The sequence below is a fragment of the Poecilia reticulata genome, linkage group LG7, assembly GCF_000633615.1.
Source record: "Poecilia reticulata strain Guanapo linkage group LG7, Guppy_female_1.0+MT, whole genome shotgun sequence".
NCBI classification, from domain to species: Eukaryota; Metazoa; Chordata; class Actinopteri; order Cyprinodontiformes; family Poeciliidae; genus Poecilia; species Poecilia reticulata.
Genome location: NC_024337.1, coordinates 8,225,420 through 8,243,512, shown reverse-complemented (window position 1 = coordinate 8,243,512; position 18,093 = coordinate 8,225,420). Strand labels below are relative to the sequence as shown.

Sequence of the window (18,093 nt, the reverse complement as noted above, 5' to 3'; positions counted from 1 at the left end):
GATGGATGGATGGATGGATGGATGGATGGATGGATGGATGGATGGATGGATGGATGGATGGATGGATGGATGGATGGATGGATGGATGGATGGATACTTTATTCATCCCTTTGAAATTTACCCTTTGGGAAATTGTAGTTCATTCTCTCACACAGCACCAATACATCAAATCCTTAAACTTTTTTTTGTTTTACATGAACATTTAGCCTGATTCTATAGTTCCTCTATTTCTATTGTACTCCTGTTAGCCCTCCTTCCAACCTCCTGTGAGGAGTTGAAGAGTTTTATTGCACAAAGGAGTTCCTTAATCTGTTGGTCCTGCACTTTGGAAGAAGCAGTCTCCCACTGAACCTGCTTTCCTGGGTGCTGATGACAATGTGCAGAGGGTGGCTGGTGTTGTCCATAATAACCTCGAGTTTCTGTAGGGTTCTCCTCTCTGCCACTGCTGCCAGAGAGTCAAGCCTTGTGCCAACCACTGAGGGTTGGCTTGGGTCTAACTTTCTAAAGATCAATCTGAAATGTATGTACAAAAGATCACTATGAGGAAGGAAGAACACAAACACAGAAAGGAAGGAAGGACTAGAGTCTTATTTCAGACTGGGATTATCGTGAAGTCAAAGCCCAGACGTTTCCCAGGCTGATATGAATTTTCCTGTTAATGTGAAGCAGCAAATCTATCTCTATCAAATTACTTCCAGTAAAGTGAACATTCACATAAGAGCATTTTCCATGCAGTGTTCTAAATGAGCCTAGCAGCTAACAGATGCTGGAGGAGCTTCACTCATTTAGGCGCCTCCTTTCTGCACACACTCACCAAATCTGAAGACTGCAAAAATGAAAACTTACTAAAGAAAGTTCCAGCTGAGAGAGTCATTAAAAGTGAGGCACAAACAGAAATCTGTGCAGCTATGTGAGTTGCATGCTGCATAATTTTGCTTCCCAACATTATCTCTAAATTATGCCATCTTTCACATCCGCTGTAAATAGGAGGAAAGCCTGGGATGAGATCCGTTTTAAAATGGATGCGAGCGGCCTTTTGAGGATCGATTGTTTTCGCCTTAAATGACAAAAACCAACCTAATTATCCACCCAGAGGTCCGTTTGAGGCGAAGCTGGAAACAAATGTTCTCCTGCGATAAAGCAGAGAACATGCAGAAAGTGCTAAATGGCTCTTTTTCAATCCTTACACTGTTAATTTGTTTCTAATGAACAAATCAATTAACGTGACATCACTGTGCAACAAAAAGTGCTGCTCGCTTTTTGTGTTTTTCCACTTGGAGGAAGATTATCTGTGGTTTGTACAAGTCAGAGTGGGCCTCCATGATTGTGTTGGCTGCCTGGATTAAACATGTCTATGTTAGATAAACTACAAAATAAAATAAGAGAAAAAATACACTACACAAGTGCTGCTAAAACATCAGTATTGTGGTTTTAAAAGGACAAAATCCAAAAGAGAGCCAGCTGATACGGAAAGCAGAATTATTTTCATTGGCAACACATTTAATCATAATAGAATATTAAACAAAAAATAAATGTTTTTATTGTATTTCAGTGAATTGTCCTGTTTAAATTCAGAAGTCTGTAACTTATGTCCACATTTTAACTTATCTAACAGCCAATATATCTATTATACCACACATAAAACAATGCCTTCAAAACTATTTATTCACTTCTCCACATTTCAGCTACAAACCTCAAAGTATTTATTGGGGTTTTATCAGGGGTGAAAGTAGCTTTAAATTCTTGGGGGTACTGTGACAAAAAAAACTAAAAACAATATAAAGCTGTATTTCCTCCTTCAGCCCACTGGCTGCAATGTTGACACCTTGAGATGCCATGAGACCTAAATCCTGAACATCATGGCATGGATGCATCCCAGTTTTCCATGTCTGGCATATAACCATTCGTTTTAAACTGCTAAGCTTTTAAACTGGTTCTATTCATCCTGTGTCCAGACAGAGGGATAATCAGTAGCCCAGCATCATGACCTGTTTGTTCTGAAGATCCTGCAGCTTCCACTTCTCTTCCTAACATGGTGCCTCCTCACCCTGACTCTCATACTGATAGGAGGAACCACAGAGCTCTGTTAGGTTAAAGCTCATCTTCTGAAGTGGGGATATTTTCCTCCAAAAGGTTCCAGAGGAATCACCTCAAACCAGATGTTGGACTGGATTTTATTTCAATGTCATTTGTGAATATTAGAGCCTCATTTTCAAAAATGGAGCTACAAAGGTTGAAAAAGGTTATCATTTTGGAGAAAGTCTCATCAACATCAGTATTTCCTCTAAAAAAGAGGCAAAAAACAAAATTGTTTGATAAAGGAAAAGCCTCAGACTCTGAGTCCGACAGCACCAAACTATTTTTTATATTAGACAATTTATTTAATTTCACATAATTATCGCAGTAGAATCCATTTGTTTGTTAAATACTTAATGAAACGTATTTACCGTGTTTGATGTTTGTTGTGAATGATGTATAGTCACAGACTGACGAGGTAATTAGTCCAAGTTTGTCGTTTATTGAACGTTAAGAATCTACAGCGGCTGTGATGAGCCAAGACAAAGGTAAAAAAAGGTAAAACAACCTGAACAGGTGATCAACTCTAAACCACTCGCACCGTTTTACTCTCTATCTCTCTGCCATTTAAACACACCCGTTGCCATGGCAACCTCCTGCGCTCCACAAGCCGACCAGAGATTATGTTAAAAACGTTCAGTCAATTACAAAATTTTAGGTTTTCAGGCTTGATATTTATTTTGCGATCATTAATAAGCCTCCCCTGGTTGATTAGTTAATTTTAAATTTGTGCTCTGCTGGTTATTTTGGTAATGCAACCGTAACACACAGAATTGCGCAACACCTTGTTGAAACAATAATTACTGAGATTATTATTGTTGTTGGGTCATTAATTTGAACATGTTTGGTTGATTTTTTTTCTTGTTCTTTCATAAAGTTCTGAACGTTTTGATAAGGACCCAGAGGAGGACGTGCTGCTCTCAGCCTCCTGGCTGCGTTCAGTTTGTCACCTCATGCTGAGACTCAAAACCTTCCGCGATGGTCGTRTTGCACTGCTGCTCTAGAAAAGCATGAACAGTTCAGAAACAATATGAAATGAGAAAAAAGTTATTCATTAACTGATTAAGTCGTGTTTTAGATTGTTCTTGAAAAACGAATCAGTCACGGCTGATTAGTGGGTGAAYTCACAGCTGCACAGTGAAGCCAYTGATGTTTTACAGCTGACAGCCGCTCCTCTCTTGCAGGTACTGCTTACCCCTGCTAAATCTTTTAGGGGTAGCGGTACCCAACCGTACCMCCTTACTTTCACCCCTGGGTTTTATGTAACCACATAAAGTAGTGTCGTGTAAAATGGAAGGAAAATTATTATATTTCACTTTACAAATCTGACTTTCATTAGAAAAGTGGTAAAAAAAGAGGAATGTTTAAACTTTAAAGAAACCCATAAAAGTTTATTTTAATTTCTGCAATAAAAGAAACAGCAAATATAATAAAAAGTTGCTTTGGTCAGATGAGACCCACATTAAACTTTTAACTGAAAATAGAGGATAGATGGCGCTGCACATTGGACTTAATGCAGCAGGTCCACAGTGAAACATGGCGGTGGCCCCGTCATGATGAGGGAAGGTTTTCCTCAGAAAGGCCAAGAACGCTGATTAGAATTAAAGAGATGGATAGAGTTACAGACAGGCTGACCCTGGAAATGGAGCTGATTCAGCAAAGTTAAATCAAACTGTTTTGATTTAACTGTAGAATGCATATGTAGAATACGCATTCTACATATTTGCATTTGTAGAACGCAAATATAAATAAATGCATTCTACAGTTAACATATTATTTATAAAAAAGATATTCCTTCCATCTCAGAGTTATGCATGTCTTTGTCAATCACTTAACATCCTAATAAAATGCATTAAAAGTGACCTGTTATGCTCTGTGAACAGGTTAGGATGGTTTTATGGGACAAAATGTAGAAAAGTTAATGTGGTTTCAACACTTTCACATCCCTGTCTGTTATTTCACATCCAACAGTTATTTCTCATGAATCTTGTTCTGTAGCTTCCAGAGTGTGGCAGACATGTTGGGCTGCAGCAGCGGTTCTCCGTCTCAACACTGATCACCGTGTCTAAGCTGCGACTTCCACACCGCGCCTGTCTGTTGTATAAAGCTTCAAACGTGGGCGTGACCAGGCATGAAAGCAGCCTTAATCTGAAACTAATCAGAGTCATCAACTCAGAAATAAGCGGGGGATTCAGGCGAGATATCACACGGTGAGCAGCAACACAAAGACATACGGATTCAGTCTAATCCTCCTTTAACTGAACCAGGAAGAAAGAAAGAGAGAAAGAAAGCTTCTGCTGCTGATTCTGTTTTTCTTACCTGCTGGCTTTGATGCGTATCCAGCGGTTGGTGTCGACACGCACCGATGAGCTCAGCACCACGGCCTTGGAGCCCAGGTCATAGGTCATCTGGACCCGGCCATCCACAATGGCCAGCGCAATGTAGTCGGAGCGCTCCACGCCCTTCCCGCTCCACAGCAGCAGACCCTGCGTGGCCTCGGTCCGCACACTCAGCTCAAACTTGTTGACCAGCAGAGCCTTTTCACTGGGAGGACATGGACAGCGCATCAGAACCAGACCCAGCAGCTCTTCAGGTACATGTCTGAAGTTGATCTGCACTGAGTTACTAGCAGCCACATGAAGATGATTAAAACACCTGAAAAGACATTCATCTTCATTTGCAGCAGCACAACCTTGCAATGATTTCATCCATTTGGTTTGTTAGAAAAATCCAACCTTCAGTTTGATTAACCTTTAGTTGATTATTTTTATTTAAATGTGACGGTGCATATTAATGAATGAACAACTTTGTAGGAAATATACCAGAATGCTCATTTCCATCCATCGCCCCATAAAACACAAGAAAAACATTCATACAATTTCATAAATAAAAATAAGAAATACTATAAAAATAAAAACTACATAGTCAGAAAAAACCAGATGACTTCACTTTGCCACACCAGCAGTCAACATGAAGTCGTTTTTCACACATTCATTCATCCAGCTGGGGTTTTCATGATCTGATGTGACCAAAGGCATGAATTTCCAATAACAGAAGATTTAAGAAAACCTGTTTATGTTTGTCATGGTAGGACAGAAGAGACATTTTTTGGAAGCAACTCGTTGATATGTGGCTAGTTTCTGATGGTTGCTATGGAAACGAGACAAAAAGATGCTGCTCTTTCTGCAGTTCTCCAGCAGCAAGCTTTGAAGGGGATATTTTCTATTCTCTGTGCTGCTAAGATGAATATATTTATGTTCCATATTTGTCTCCTGTGGGAACAAATTGTAATGGTTTACTAATTATGAGTTTGAGATTATATGGGTACTAATAATCTTTGATTTTAACATCAATTACTTCTCATCTCACTGAATACATGCTTTTAAATTAAAGGCTGGATTTTAAACTAAATCAGTGGGAGGTAATGCTGCTGCAGTAAAATATGTACTTGGAGGTAAGTACACATCATAACCAGGAATGCTCATAAATCAGCATTTTGTTATACATGTTTTTAATTTATTTGCTGCTAAAATCCCTGAAATTTGGGCTTTGAGCCAAATTCTAACAGCATTCGGGTCGTTTTAAGGAAACGCAGACGGAGCTCTGAAGTAGCAGGTTCTGTTTCCCTGTTAGCCTTAGCAACATTACTGAGGCTAAGCTAGGCAGCCATTAGATCTCCCGCCTCTTCACCTGCAGGGAGTTTGGGGGTTGGGTGGGGTGGGGGGGGGTTAGCTGATTCCTCTATCCTTAAAAGGCTTCCACCGCCTCAGCTGTGCAGAGGAAACCGAGGCGCCTGGAAGCAGCCACCGCTGCATACAGAAACACTTAGAGGGAAAACGCAGCCAACGCAATCCTAATGTAAACAGGCGGATTCTCTGCAACTGTTCACTCGTCTGGAACTTATTCTGCTACTTTCAAACGGAGTCTACACAGAAAGACAAAGACAGGGTGAGGAGGACGCATACAGCAACTGAGGATGGGGGAAAAAAAACAGAGATTACACAAGACACATGAGGAGAGAAAGCAGCCGGCACACAGAACAGCAAACAAACGAAACGGGAAGGGAGGGGCGATCTCCTGAATCAGGATACTTCACTATGAAACCAGCAAAATCTAAAACTTTTACAGGCCAGTTCACCTCAGCAGATACTTCCAAAAAAAAAAAAAAAATCAAGAAATCTATTTTTCCCCTTTACTTGGAAACCAATACACCCCTTATATGTACCTAAAGCTGCTGAGGTAAACAGATTTAAAAGCATCACATTTTCTTTTTTTTCCTCAAGGGGAGAAAAATAAACATGAACAAACAAAAATGAAGCTTGGGTGAACCCGACTCCTGGCAAGCCCTCAAAGAGTTTACAAGGCCCAGTAAATCTCGCCGCAGCAGCTTGTCAGTGATAAGGTCAAGGTTATTAAAGGTGCAGAACGTACAATGAATAAAGCAAGGCTGGCACTCAGCGCTCTGAATCCCACTGCACTGATTCCTGCTGCGATGCTGCTGCTTTCTGGGCATCATCTGCTGCTCGTAGGTCCTCACAGGGAACCCACACTCTACCACTAGGTGGCAGTAGTGGTCAGAAGAAAACAAGTGACTGAGAAGCTGAACTAAGTTTTGTTACAATCAGGAGTTACTTACAACAGGAACAAGTCAGATGCTGATTTGGTCCTTTAGGACAGATGTAAACCGTTTTTCCCCAGGATCATAATGCATCACATAACTTCCATAAATTTAAATGTATTGCGGGTTTTGCAGAGAAACCTGATATTTGCAGGTATTTTCAAACTTTTGGCACCAATCTGATCAGCATCAGGCCTCTGTTATTGATCACATCATTCACACATGATATGATCAATAACAGCTAACTACAGAAAATGTTGACTTGAATTTTATTTCACTATTTCTGGCACCCTTGCTAGCATGACGCCCCATATGCCGCATGTAGTGCATACCCACTTTTCTGTACCACTGGTTACCATAGCAATATATACTAATTCAGGATGCACAATATAATCAGCACTAACATCTTTATTGGCCAATTTCAGAAAATTATTTTAAATATCGGTCTGATAAATAAATCTGGGGTGATTTAAATCTGGGTTTCTCTGCCTCCTGCTGAAGGACAGACTGGTTGTAGTCTGTCCTACATTCAAACTTGTGCAGCCAATTATTATTTTTTTAAATGTATTGATGTTACATGTTGTACAATCAGTGCCCTGATTCAAATGTGTTGATTAAAGTCCAAAGTTAATCAGACATTCCTGCTCATGAAGCAGTAGATATAATGATATGCATGTCAGGAGAGGCTGTTTGACATGTTAGCATATAAAAATGATCATTTTGTGACTTTTTAAATAGAATGGGAGGCTTCAGGCCTGTCAAAGGTCAAGGAGGGGTTGTCTGGAGAGGAGCTGAGGGATGAAACAAAGGTGGAATACAAGTAAAGAGGGCAAAGTTGAAAAGCTTTAAGAGACTCACCTCTGATCTGACGGGTTCTCCAGAGATTCGGGACTTAAGGGAGCAGGGAGAAAGTCATGCAGAGGAAGCGCAAACAAGGACAAGGAAACAAGGAGGAGGGAGGAAGGAAGGGAGAACACTGTGAGCCCAGCGCCTCACAGAGGTCTCCCATAGAGACCCAGAGCTGCAAAAAGCTAATCTGCTGCACTCCTCCATCGACCGCATGGAGAGTCCAGTACAGCTGCTGTGGGATCACAGGAAGCACCAGCCCTGATAACACGAACGCTCCTCAATAAATGCAAGAGTCAGGATGGATGCAATGAAAAATATCCTAGCTTTTCAAGCTTTTTTTTAAAGATAAAGTACATTTATCGTCAGCGACTGGCTTTAAAGTCAGAGTCCAATTATTGAGCAGCTTCTTTTTTTATATTTATGCCGCCGTGCACCACAGTGCTGCTGCAATTACCTTCTGCAGAGAGATGAAAGCGCTGCATGAAGAAAAATTGGGCGATTGTCAAAGAATGGGGTCAAGCACAGTATCAGATGAGTCACGTGTGATTCGTCAACCTTAAAATGAGTCTAGCGAATTGACCGTTCGAAGAAACAGAAACGGCGCCCAAAGGTGATAGTTTGACACTTTGGCCTTTTTACTCTCTACTTAATGGCCGCTGGAAAAAAACAAAAGGTATTCATTATCTTTGTAAAATGAAATCCCGCTGAACTGATTGGTTTGCCTTGATCCACGCCCATCGTGGTTGCTCTTAGCGACTGTAACATCTATTAAACTTTGACAGTCTGCTTCAAAGGACTACTGTCCCTCTAGCTAAGTGAGATTGAGGTCCAGTCTGCCCACTGTGGAGTGCTCTCCACTGGAGCTCTGCTATACACAAGCAAATAAATCTGTGATTAACATGTCACAGCCATTCACTGCCAGCTCTGTAATTATTCAAAATTACAGTTAGAGGTCTGGAAAAAAGACAGTGATGCAGCACAAACTGTGGTGAGAACTGAGTTTTCAGTCGGCCTGATTGGAGCCGAGTTCTGCTTCAGCGCCTGGTTTACCTGCTGCCCAACCCACCAAGCAGGTTAAGCAGAGTCTATTTCACTCATTACACTGCTAAGCTAACCATGTAGCTTCTCTTTCTTTAGTTGTTCAGAGGTAAATTAGTCATTTCAATGTGACATGGAAGGCAATAATAAATATTGCCTTAAATATTCAATAAATTAGAGTAAACATCTGATGGATCTCGTTTGTCAGATTAAAATGACTTTTTAAAATAACCTTTTACACACATTTTTTATCAAGTCCACATTTCTGTTTATATAAATAGATTTTAAAAAAAAATTTGTAGGCGTGTGCATTTAGCATGTATCATGTATTGCAAATAATTCTATAGGAATTTTGTTGTGTTGTTTCAATAAATTTCAATTGATGTTGAATAAAAAACAAAACTGACAGTATTCTCATACATTTTATTTTTCCTGTTTTGTCCACTGAATCAGTGAATATCAGCAAATAAGGAAACACAATTAAATGCTGTTACAGCGGCATAAAGTAATATAAATCACACTTTTTAAGGGAAGTGGTGTCCTGACCATGCCTGTTTAAAAACRGAGGAATGTTTTTCAAGGACAATGTTTGTGGTTGTAAAGTCATGAAGTTAGCTAAAAAAGAGGTAATAAAGAGTTTTTCTAATCAAAATTTTTTATCGTTATCGTAACAGAACTGCAAATTATAGCGATAAAATTCTTAGTCGATATAGCCCCTCACCCCCCTCCCTCCTAGTCTGACCTAATTTTAAATGTCATGTTTTCATTAACTGTAAGTGGAAAATCATTAAAATTTAAACAAATGTGTGTAATTATTCTGAAAAATGTGTTTCACTTGGTGATAAGTTCATTTACTGGGTTTCCTCGATTGATTTTTACCCAGAAAGCACATGGGCTAAAACCGTTAGTAAAACGGTCACTGAGACTGACTAGATTATATTTCATTGAGGGAAACCTGGAATGCAGCGTTCATAACAAACACGTGTTCATCTGCTCTACTGCTAGCAAACAACMGTACTGATTAAATAACATAAAAGTCAAGCAGTTCCCTAAAAGTCCAACAGATGGCAGCAATGYGYCATGCAAAACAAAAYACCCACAGTTTACAGGACACACYTCCTGCTAAAGAGCCCCCTGGTGGTTGAAGAAAAATCCACATATAAAGTGGAAAATACAATATATGAAAAAAAATCTGAATGCTCTCTGGTCTTGTTCAGGGGGCCGGACCAAACGTAGCGGCGGGCCGGATCCGGCCCGCGGGCCGTAGCTTGGGGACCACTGGTTTAACAGAATTGGTCTATAAGTTTTAAGTTCTAACGCGATGAAATCCAGAAGAGTTCAGCCGATACTAACACTACGGTCTCCTCCAGCTTTCAAGCGTCCCTCATTAATTTCCACCTAATGCTACTCAGCATAAAGTAACTGCAATTCATTGCGTTTATGAACAACCATGCATAAATTATTGCACAATCATGGTACAGCAAATCATTTTCTCTGGTTCAACACAAAGCTAATCATGCAGACATTCATGCTTTGCTTTGTACTGGAAAAAAAACAAAAAACTGACTGCAAATGTATCCCAAAATAATCAAATGTGTCAATTGAAATGATGGAAATGGAGTCTGCATGTGAAGACCAGACTGGATGACTCTCTGAATGTACTTTAATCTTTTTGTTTGGGTTAACTGATTAAAATAAAATGAGTTGTTCTGTTAGTTGGGCTTGATCTGAACGCCAGACTGAGTTTACTTACTCTGGGATCTCATTGGTCAGTTGGCTTGAAAGGAGAAGACAGTGAGGGACATTCATATGAGACACAGACAGGAAGTGGACGTCAGATAAAGGAACAGGATGCACATTAAGACGCAGACGTGACTGACAGACCCCTGGTTTTCACACAGCACAGTGTTTGTGTGAAGAGCAGCAACCTGATGCCTCTGCTGCTTCATCACTTCTACACTTTATGCAAACCTGGAGGCAACCAAAACACAGAAACTACATCATCATCTGTGTCTTCAGGTTGTTGTTTTGTTTTTTCTCACAAATCTGTCTCTTTACTTCAGCTGACAGATCTTCAGCCTCCTGTTGGATAACAGAAATTGATCCAATCAGGATAATAAGTTGTGCGTTCCTGTTGCCCGGCGGCAGCGACTGTGGAGCGGAGCGGCGAGCCAGCAGCTCGGGGCGAGGCTGTGATTGCTAAGTGTCTGGCTAATTAGAAAAATCCTGTCAAAAGCGAGGCAGGGTCGCCCACAGACAGAGAGAGAGATATTAGCGAGGCTCTTAGTTTCCCTGAAGCCCTACCRCTGATGATCCCATCACACTCACCAGGGGAGGAGGCGGATAGACAAGACGGTTATTTGGTTAACCATTAACTGCTACTGTGGACATGAAGCTTAAAAAGACGCTCTTCCTCCTCACCTTCTCGTCACGGCATTGTGGTACTCGATGAAGGTCCGTCCGTCAAAGGCGATGGCCTCCGTCTCTCCGGCCGACTTCTCGTGGATAGCTGGCAACAGAGAGAGAAAACACTGAAGAGGATGAGACCACACCGAATTGATGAAGAGCAAAGGGGTTGGCTGGATTTAATCACCGTGAGAAGGGACAGCGACTGCATGCACAAGGTTAACGCAGAGGAACACGGAGATGATGAAAGGGACGGGCAATCCAGCTTCCTTTCATGAATATTCAGCTGACACTTTTAATCATTTTCACGGCTGATCTATTACTTTGATAGCAACGTAGCACAGTGCCCACATAAAAGAGACATCATGTATAACACTGATATTATCTGATAGGAAGAACAGAGGTCTGACTGATGGAGATGAACCAGGATCCAACTGGCCTAATCCAAGCCCTGCTCATATAAATGATCCTTCAGGGCTTTGGAAATGTCCATCAGTTTGTTCCTACTCGATACCAACAAACTGCTTTTAACTTCAGGACAAAGACAATCTGGGTGAATGTCCAAAAATCAGTTCCACATGATGAGTTTATATTTTCGATAAACTTATTGCCCCTCTTATAACTGACTGGATTAACCCTGGTGCTTCACTGCAGCAGTACCAGTGTTTTCTATCTGTGTGAAGGAGTTCAGACCATTATGTGAAATATGGTTGATTTCAACCACTTTGGACATTTTAGAGTGTGAACCCTGGCTTAGGGTTACTCCACCATGGCTGGATCCGAGTCCAGAAAATCTTAAAGTAGTTTATGTTTCATCCAGTCAGAGGTAAACTTTCTGGAGTGATGCTGGCTCTGTGAGCTGAAGGTCCAAACAGAAATCAGGTTGTTCTTCTTCAGTATCATCATCAGACCTCTGAGAGGTGTGAGTCAGACCTCTGTTAATCTGTGATGCTTTAGTTGAGCTTTGGTTTAAATCTTTTCATTGTTCAGGCTTTAGATGATCTGGATGTTCTGGTTCTGGATTTCTCTTTGATTCTGCAGTAATCTCAGAATCCCATCCAACCCTGGGAAGGTTCGTCATCTTTTTCTCTGATCGTGAAGCTCACTGTGGTGGACTGGAGTCAAAGGTCAGTGGCTTTGCTTCTCATTTCTTCTTGAATTTCCTTTGACTGGGATGTTGTGTCTGTAATTCATCAGAGGGAAGAAACTGAACATTTCTAAGTGAAAACCTACAGCTCAGAGGGGAGAACGCTCCATTTTTCTGAGGTATGTGGTTCATTCTAGTTTGCAAACTCTACATTTTTTTTCTTACAACCGTAAATAGCACCAACAATTGATGAACATATGTTTTGTATAGCCTGGTTGATTCGCTCCAAACCAATAGGTGGAAACATGCCTAATTCATATTTTACTTATTTGCAACATTTCAAAAGTTTGCTTATAATTTGCATAGCAACTGAATGGAAAAATGTGATTTAGAGGTTTACACTATTCTCAGATATAGTTACATTAAACTGTTGTAAATTTTAATCAAACTTTTGAAATGTCCCAAAAACAAGAAGAAAAAAAAMCTCTTCAGTTTGGAGAGAATAGACAAAGAAAAGCAGAATGTAACTTCATCAGACATTGATGAAGTTGCATCTTGTACATGGTCTGTAAAAGATGCAAGATGCAGCAGAGGTTGCAAACAAGCATCTTAGAAAAATATTTTGCTTTTAGAGTTTTGCTGCCTACTTCATGCTATCAGTCTGGTACAACTGAAAACATTTCTTGATTTGCAGGTGTGGCAGTAATYTGGTCTAGGTGAATAAAACTAAACCATAGAAATGTGGTTAATAACAGCTGTTCTATCATTTAACATGGAGGGTTGTTATACTTTCTCATAAGGCAGTAAATGCAGTAAATGTATAGCATGTGTGCCATTACAAAGACCGCAGCATGATCTCCATCCAGTCGTTTGGATTCTGATCTCAGCTGGTCAGCGGGCTAAGATCAGGTGAGACAGAAATGCAGCACAGGAAGCAGCCACTCACCGTTCTGACACATGTCCCCTGAGAAGCCGCTGGGACAGGAGCAGTCGTAGCCGTCCAGCTCAGGGTGGCAGCGGCCGCCGTTCTGGCAGGGCTCCTGGAAACACGGGTGGCCGTGGAACATGGCCACGTTGCTGGAGTTCAGGGCGTTCTCCTCCCGCAGGATGGGTGTGCTCATCAGCATGACCTGGAGGCAGAGGCACAGCTGGAGGTGGGACTGAACGGTGCAGGTCTGTCCCACTGTCAGACATTTAATGACGCAAACCTCCCACTTCTGCACCTATTTTTTAACATCTCACCTCTGAAATTCACAACCACTGAAAAGGTCATGGCAATAATATGTTATGATTGTTCTTAAAATCCAAAAGGCAAAGGAAGAAACAAAAGTGAGAGGTAAAGAAATTTATATCACAGGCTTTAAGATTGTATCTGCATGACATTATGAACCATCTAACACAAACAGACATCAAGTCTAAGTCAGGCCCCGAGTCCCAGACCTAAAGTCTGAGTCTAGCCCCAAATGTCTTGTCCAAGTCAAGACTCGTGTCCCAACCTTAGGTAGACATCATGTCTACAGTCTTTGTCCTATGCAGTGTCAGACTCAAATCCTTATGACTGGCAGAAGCATTTTAAAGTAATGTATGAAACAGAGCATTAAAACATGCAACAATAAATATGGTGTTAGATGGACCTAAAATCTGATTGGAGCACAGAACATGTTAGGCGACCTCAGCAAACAAACTCGGTTCAAACCTGAACAAGGAGAACATTTACTTCCCCTCAGAGTAAATTTAAAAGTTAATACCAAGTCTGATCATTCTGTGATAATCTATCACAACTTTTCAAAACATGTTCCACTGCAGAGTAGCCCAATTTGCAGCAGCAGAGAGCAAGTGTTTCATTTAGTTTTTTAGAACAAGGCAGGCTTTTCAGTGGACGAGCCTGGCTTGGAAACTTTTTAAATGTTTTGATGCAGTGGGCGATTTCTAGGACAAATATAGGCAGCCTCTCTGCAGGGGGCGCAGGGTTAGCAGAAGGCTAAGCAGCAGATACAGAAAACATGTTTACAGCTGACAGAGGCGCATTGAGCAAGACCTGCAGGCAGATACATATATAGAGAACTAATATGGCACACAATGCAAGGTTTGGAACATACATTGCTTCTTAGAAGAAAAGTATATCTGAGCTTAGAATGAGATCTGTTAAAATTTAAATACAAATATGTATTAAATTCTTATCATCCTTTGCATTTCAGCTGGTTCAGTTTCTTGTCTTTTATCGAAGCTCATCTGAACTTAACTCACAGTAAAAATGATCACAATCTATTTTCCTTCTATTACAACACTTTACAAAATGATTTTGTGTTTCTTTTGAATTGAGAGCATTCATTTAAAGGCCATTGAGTTTCTTTGTTGAAGGATCATTAAACTTAATGACTGAACACATCCTAGGATCTAAGGCAGTGGTTACAGTGAAGCTGCAGATACCATGTGTTTCAGACAATGCTTTCAAAGCAACCAATTAAACAGCACATCAAAACTCAAATAAATGCCATCTTCCACGTAATTAACAATTCCCCCAAGGCAAAGCACAACAAATGTTGCATTTTGTTTCCGATTGTCTCAAAACTGTCAGGGATGGGAAGTTTGCCGACAAGAACTCCTGACAAGTTTCTGCAAACATTTCCATCCAGCCCTTTGTTTTTGAACAGTTATTCTGGGAGCTCAGAGATGTTTGCTAGAAAGCTGAGAGAAGAAAAAAAAAACTGGAAATTTGTCAGGGAAAGATCTGAAAGCAACAAAATGGAAGGACTTTGGAATATTCTAAAATTAGCACTAGCTAATCCTAATGAGCAGAGCCACTTCTCGTCACAGTGAGAGCTTATGATGGCAAAACGGCTAAAATCAGGCCGCTGTGGTCTGAGACTGCTGAAACCTTCTGGTCTCAGGAGCCTCAGGAGTCACTGCAGTTCACATGAGTCATTGAGATTGTAAAACTGTTCTTATTTTACCTTCTGGATGGTTCCCTTGAATCCCTCTGTGAGTGCAGCAACTCTTGCTAGTTTGCTGTAATCGGGAGCGCCGCCAATGAACAGCGACTCTTTCAGGTTGAGATCTGTGTGCTTGTTCTGTTGAAAACAGACGGGACACACAAACATTTCAGAAGGTGAGACAGAGCTGACAGAAAAGATTCATTTCCATTTGAATCACTTCCATACTCAGTCAGGAGTTTGCTATTTCCAGAAAAAGACTTTTAAGTGCTGCGATATGTGGTGGAAACCCAGGGCCTGTGACAAGTTTTCACACAACCTGGATTTTTTTAGAAACGTTGTCATATTATAAACACTTCAATGTAATTTACTGGGATTTCATCAGTAACACAGGGTTGCATGTAGTTGTGTAGTGAAGGTAAAATGATACATGATTTGGTAAAAACTCTAAAATAATCAACTGTTTGCAAAACTGCTGAAGATTTCCCACACCACCACCATGTTTAGCAATGAGAAAACTCAAAATGTTCTGCATGTAAAATGAAAAAGTTCAGAGCMTCTTCATGACTGATAGCTGGTTCTCCTACCTGAGCTRCATGTCTCTGCAGCTGCTCCAGAGTCACAATGCTATGTCTGTTTCTCTATTTCTCTTAGGTTATGCTCAGACAGCAGGTCTTGATGCTCAATTCCAATTATTTTTTGGAGGTTTTGTGATCGCAGTCAGATCTGATCCATTGGCTTAGAGGCTCAAAGCGACTCGCATGTCCAGAGGAGGGCTGACGTCACACAGCAGCGCTCTGCGTATGGCCGCCGCCGCCGTCTATGGAGCCATTTTAAAGTTTATTCTAGAGTTATTCAACATCACAAGATGAAGGAAGCTGGTGAAGGAGAGCTAACAGCGAAGGCCTTTTGTGGAGCATCAGTTTGAATCAGTGGTCCCCAAACTTTTTCCTGTGAKGGCCACATAACTTTTCCCTTCTCTGGTTGGGGGCCGGAGTCAGTTTGTAASAGAARAAGTGTGACGATTGCAGGAGYGCCTAAATGTAAAAATATATTGTTTTCCAGAAAGCACAATCAAATAACCCCCTCTGGGTTCTTCACAGAACAAAAGTCAGGAAATAAATTATAATACTATTGTGATGGCTGCAGCCACACAAATGTGGTAACTTTCACTTTCACCACACGCGACKGGTTCACATTCACTCTCACTACAAATGGGTTCACCTCACTTATATTTGGGTTTCTTTAAGTCTAGGATTTAATTTACAGAATAACTGGTTTTGTTTAGAAGGCAACACATCACATTGTATTCTAGAATAAGTGCGCATATTTTAGTCTACATTGTTGTGTTTTGCTTGATTTGACCGTTGTTTGTTTTTGAGTTTCCTTAGTGCTGACAGCTCCAATCCTTTAGGAGAGCAGAGAGGTGGAGCAAGACAGCTGAGACTGCAAATTGGTTCATACCACTACTCATCATCCAGAGGGGGGGAATGGNGTTGTGTTTTGCTTGATTTGACCGTTGTTTGTTTTTGAGTTTCCTTAGTGCTGACTGCTCCAATCCTTTAGGAGAGCAGAGAGGTGGAGCAAGACAGCTGAGACTGCAAATTGGTTCATACCACTACTCATCATCCAGAGGGGGGGAATGGGATTTTTCTATGTTAGTTTCAGTTAGGTTTTTGTGTATTTTCCCCTTGGTGTGTTGTATGTGGCCTGATCAGCCAGTATTTAAGTTTCCCCTTTTTGTCTGTTAGTGAGGTCTGTTTGTTTGAGTTATTATGAGTTGATGTCTGTTACTTTGACCTCTTTTATGGGCCCAATTTTTGTCATTTTTTCTAATATTTACCCAAGTTTTGTTTGGGTTAAATAAAAAATTCTTAAATTTGACTTAAAACCGGTGCCTGGCTGTTCCTTAACTGCTCGGTCCATCACAACTATTAATGAAATAAATAATAACCAYATAACCCTCTCTGGGTTCTTCACAGAAAAAATCCAGGTAATAACACTATTTATGAAATAAATACCGTATTTTCCAGACTATAAGCCACAACCCCAAAGTGTTTTTTTTTAAAACAGTAAACATACACATATAGGCCGCAGATATCTCTGCCGCTCCAGGTTTTCCACAACGATGCAGCAGCAGCAGAGGGGGGCGRACAGCCAACATTTGAGTCATAACAGGTCAACTGAATATCACATTTATTACGGTTGAAAAAGAAAAAGTTGCCGAGTTTAGATTTAACTGAACTGATTATGGTAGTTTCTGAACGGTAACTGTAACAGTAAAAGTGCTGATCTGTCATGTTTGCTACTAGCATGTGCTAAATGAAAATGGGCACCTTCTTCTTCTTCTTTGGATTTCAAYGRCAGCTTGCATCCGTTATTGTTGCACTACTGCCATCTATTGGATCCTAATATCTATACCTCAAATTCTCATAATGATCCCAGTATTATAAAAAAAGAAAGAAGAAAAATCTTCTTTTTCCCCTCAATGCTATTTAACTGATCAACAACATTCTCAAATTTCAATTCCCTAATAAAACCTAATTCCGTTTTAATTGGTGCTTTCTTCTTTTATTTCCAATTTTGACTTCCAATGAGTCACTTCCTGCTAAAGAGCCCCCTGGTGGTTGAAGAACAATCCACATATAAGCCGCACTGGGCTATAAGCCACTTGGTTCAAAGCTTAAGAAAAAAGTAGCAGCTTATATTCCGGAAAATACGGTATATGAAAAAAATAATCTAAATGCTCCCTGGTATTGTTCAGGGGGCCGGACCAAATGTAGAGGCGGGCCGGATCCGGCCCGCAGGCCGTAGTTGGGGAACCACTGGTTTGGATGATACACTGCAGTGACAAAGACATCCTTCATAAGTTCATAAACATAATGCTCAGCCATTGTTTACGTCTGAATTTAACATGTCTGGCTTCAGAATGATGCATGTCTCTCATCAATGATGCAAAGCCAGATAGGTTTTGACATGATTGTTCAGACTTTGACAACAGTTGGATAGATATCTAATTTAGGTGAGTTGATAAGATCAGAAGAAGCCAGATATGGGTCACATTTCACTACTGAGTGAAACTGTAT

At 40.7% G+C, this 18,093-nt stretch overlaps 1 protein-coding gene across 1 annotated transcript in view; it reads right to left on the bottom strand.

Annotated features, from left to right (window-relative positions):
• The window catches only part of agrn (agrin), a 476,432-nt gene that overhangs the window by 9,645 nt on the left and 448,694 nt on the right, over positions 1 to 18,093 (bottom strand). The window contains exons 34-39 of the mRNA XM_017305640.1: positions 15,029 to 15,145; positions 13,021 to 13,204; positions 11,003 to 11,090; positions 10,335 to 10,358; positions 7,553 to 7,585; positions 4,396 to 4,620 (exon numbers count right to left, since the gene is read on the bottom strand). Of these exons, the coding sequence (XP_017161129.1) occupies positions 4,396 to 4,620; positions 7,553 to 7,585; positions 10,335 to 10,358; positions 11,003 to 11,090; positions 13,021 to 13,204; positions 15,029 to 15,145 (671 nt within the window). The remainder of the gene's footprint in view (positions 1 to 4,395; positions 4,621 to 7,552; positions 7,586 to 10,334; positions 10,359 to 11,002; positions 11,091 to 13,020; positions 13,205 to 15,028; positions 15,146 to 18,093) is intronic.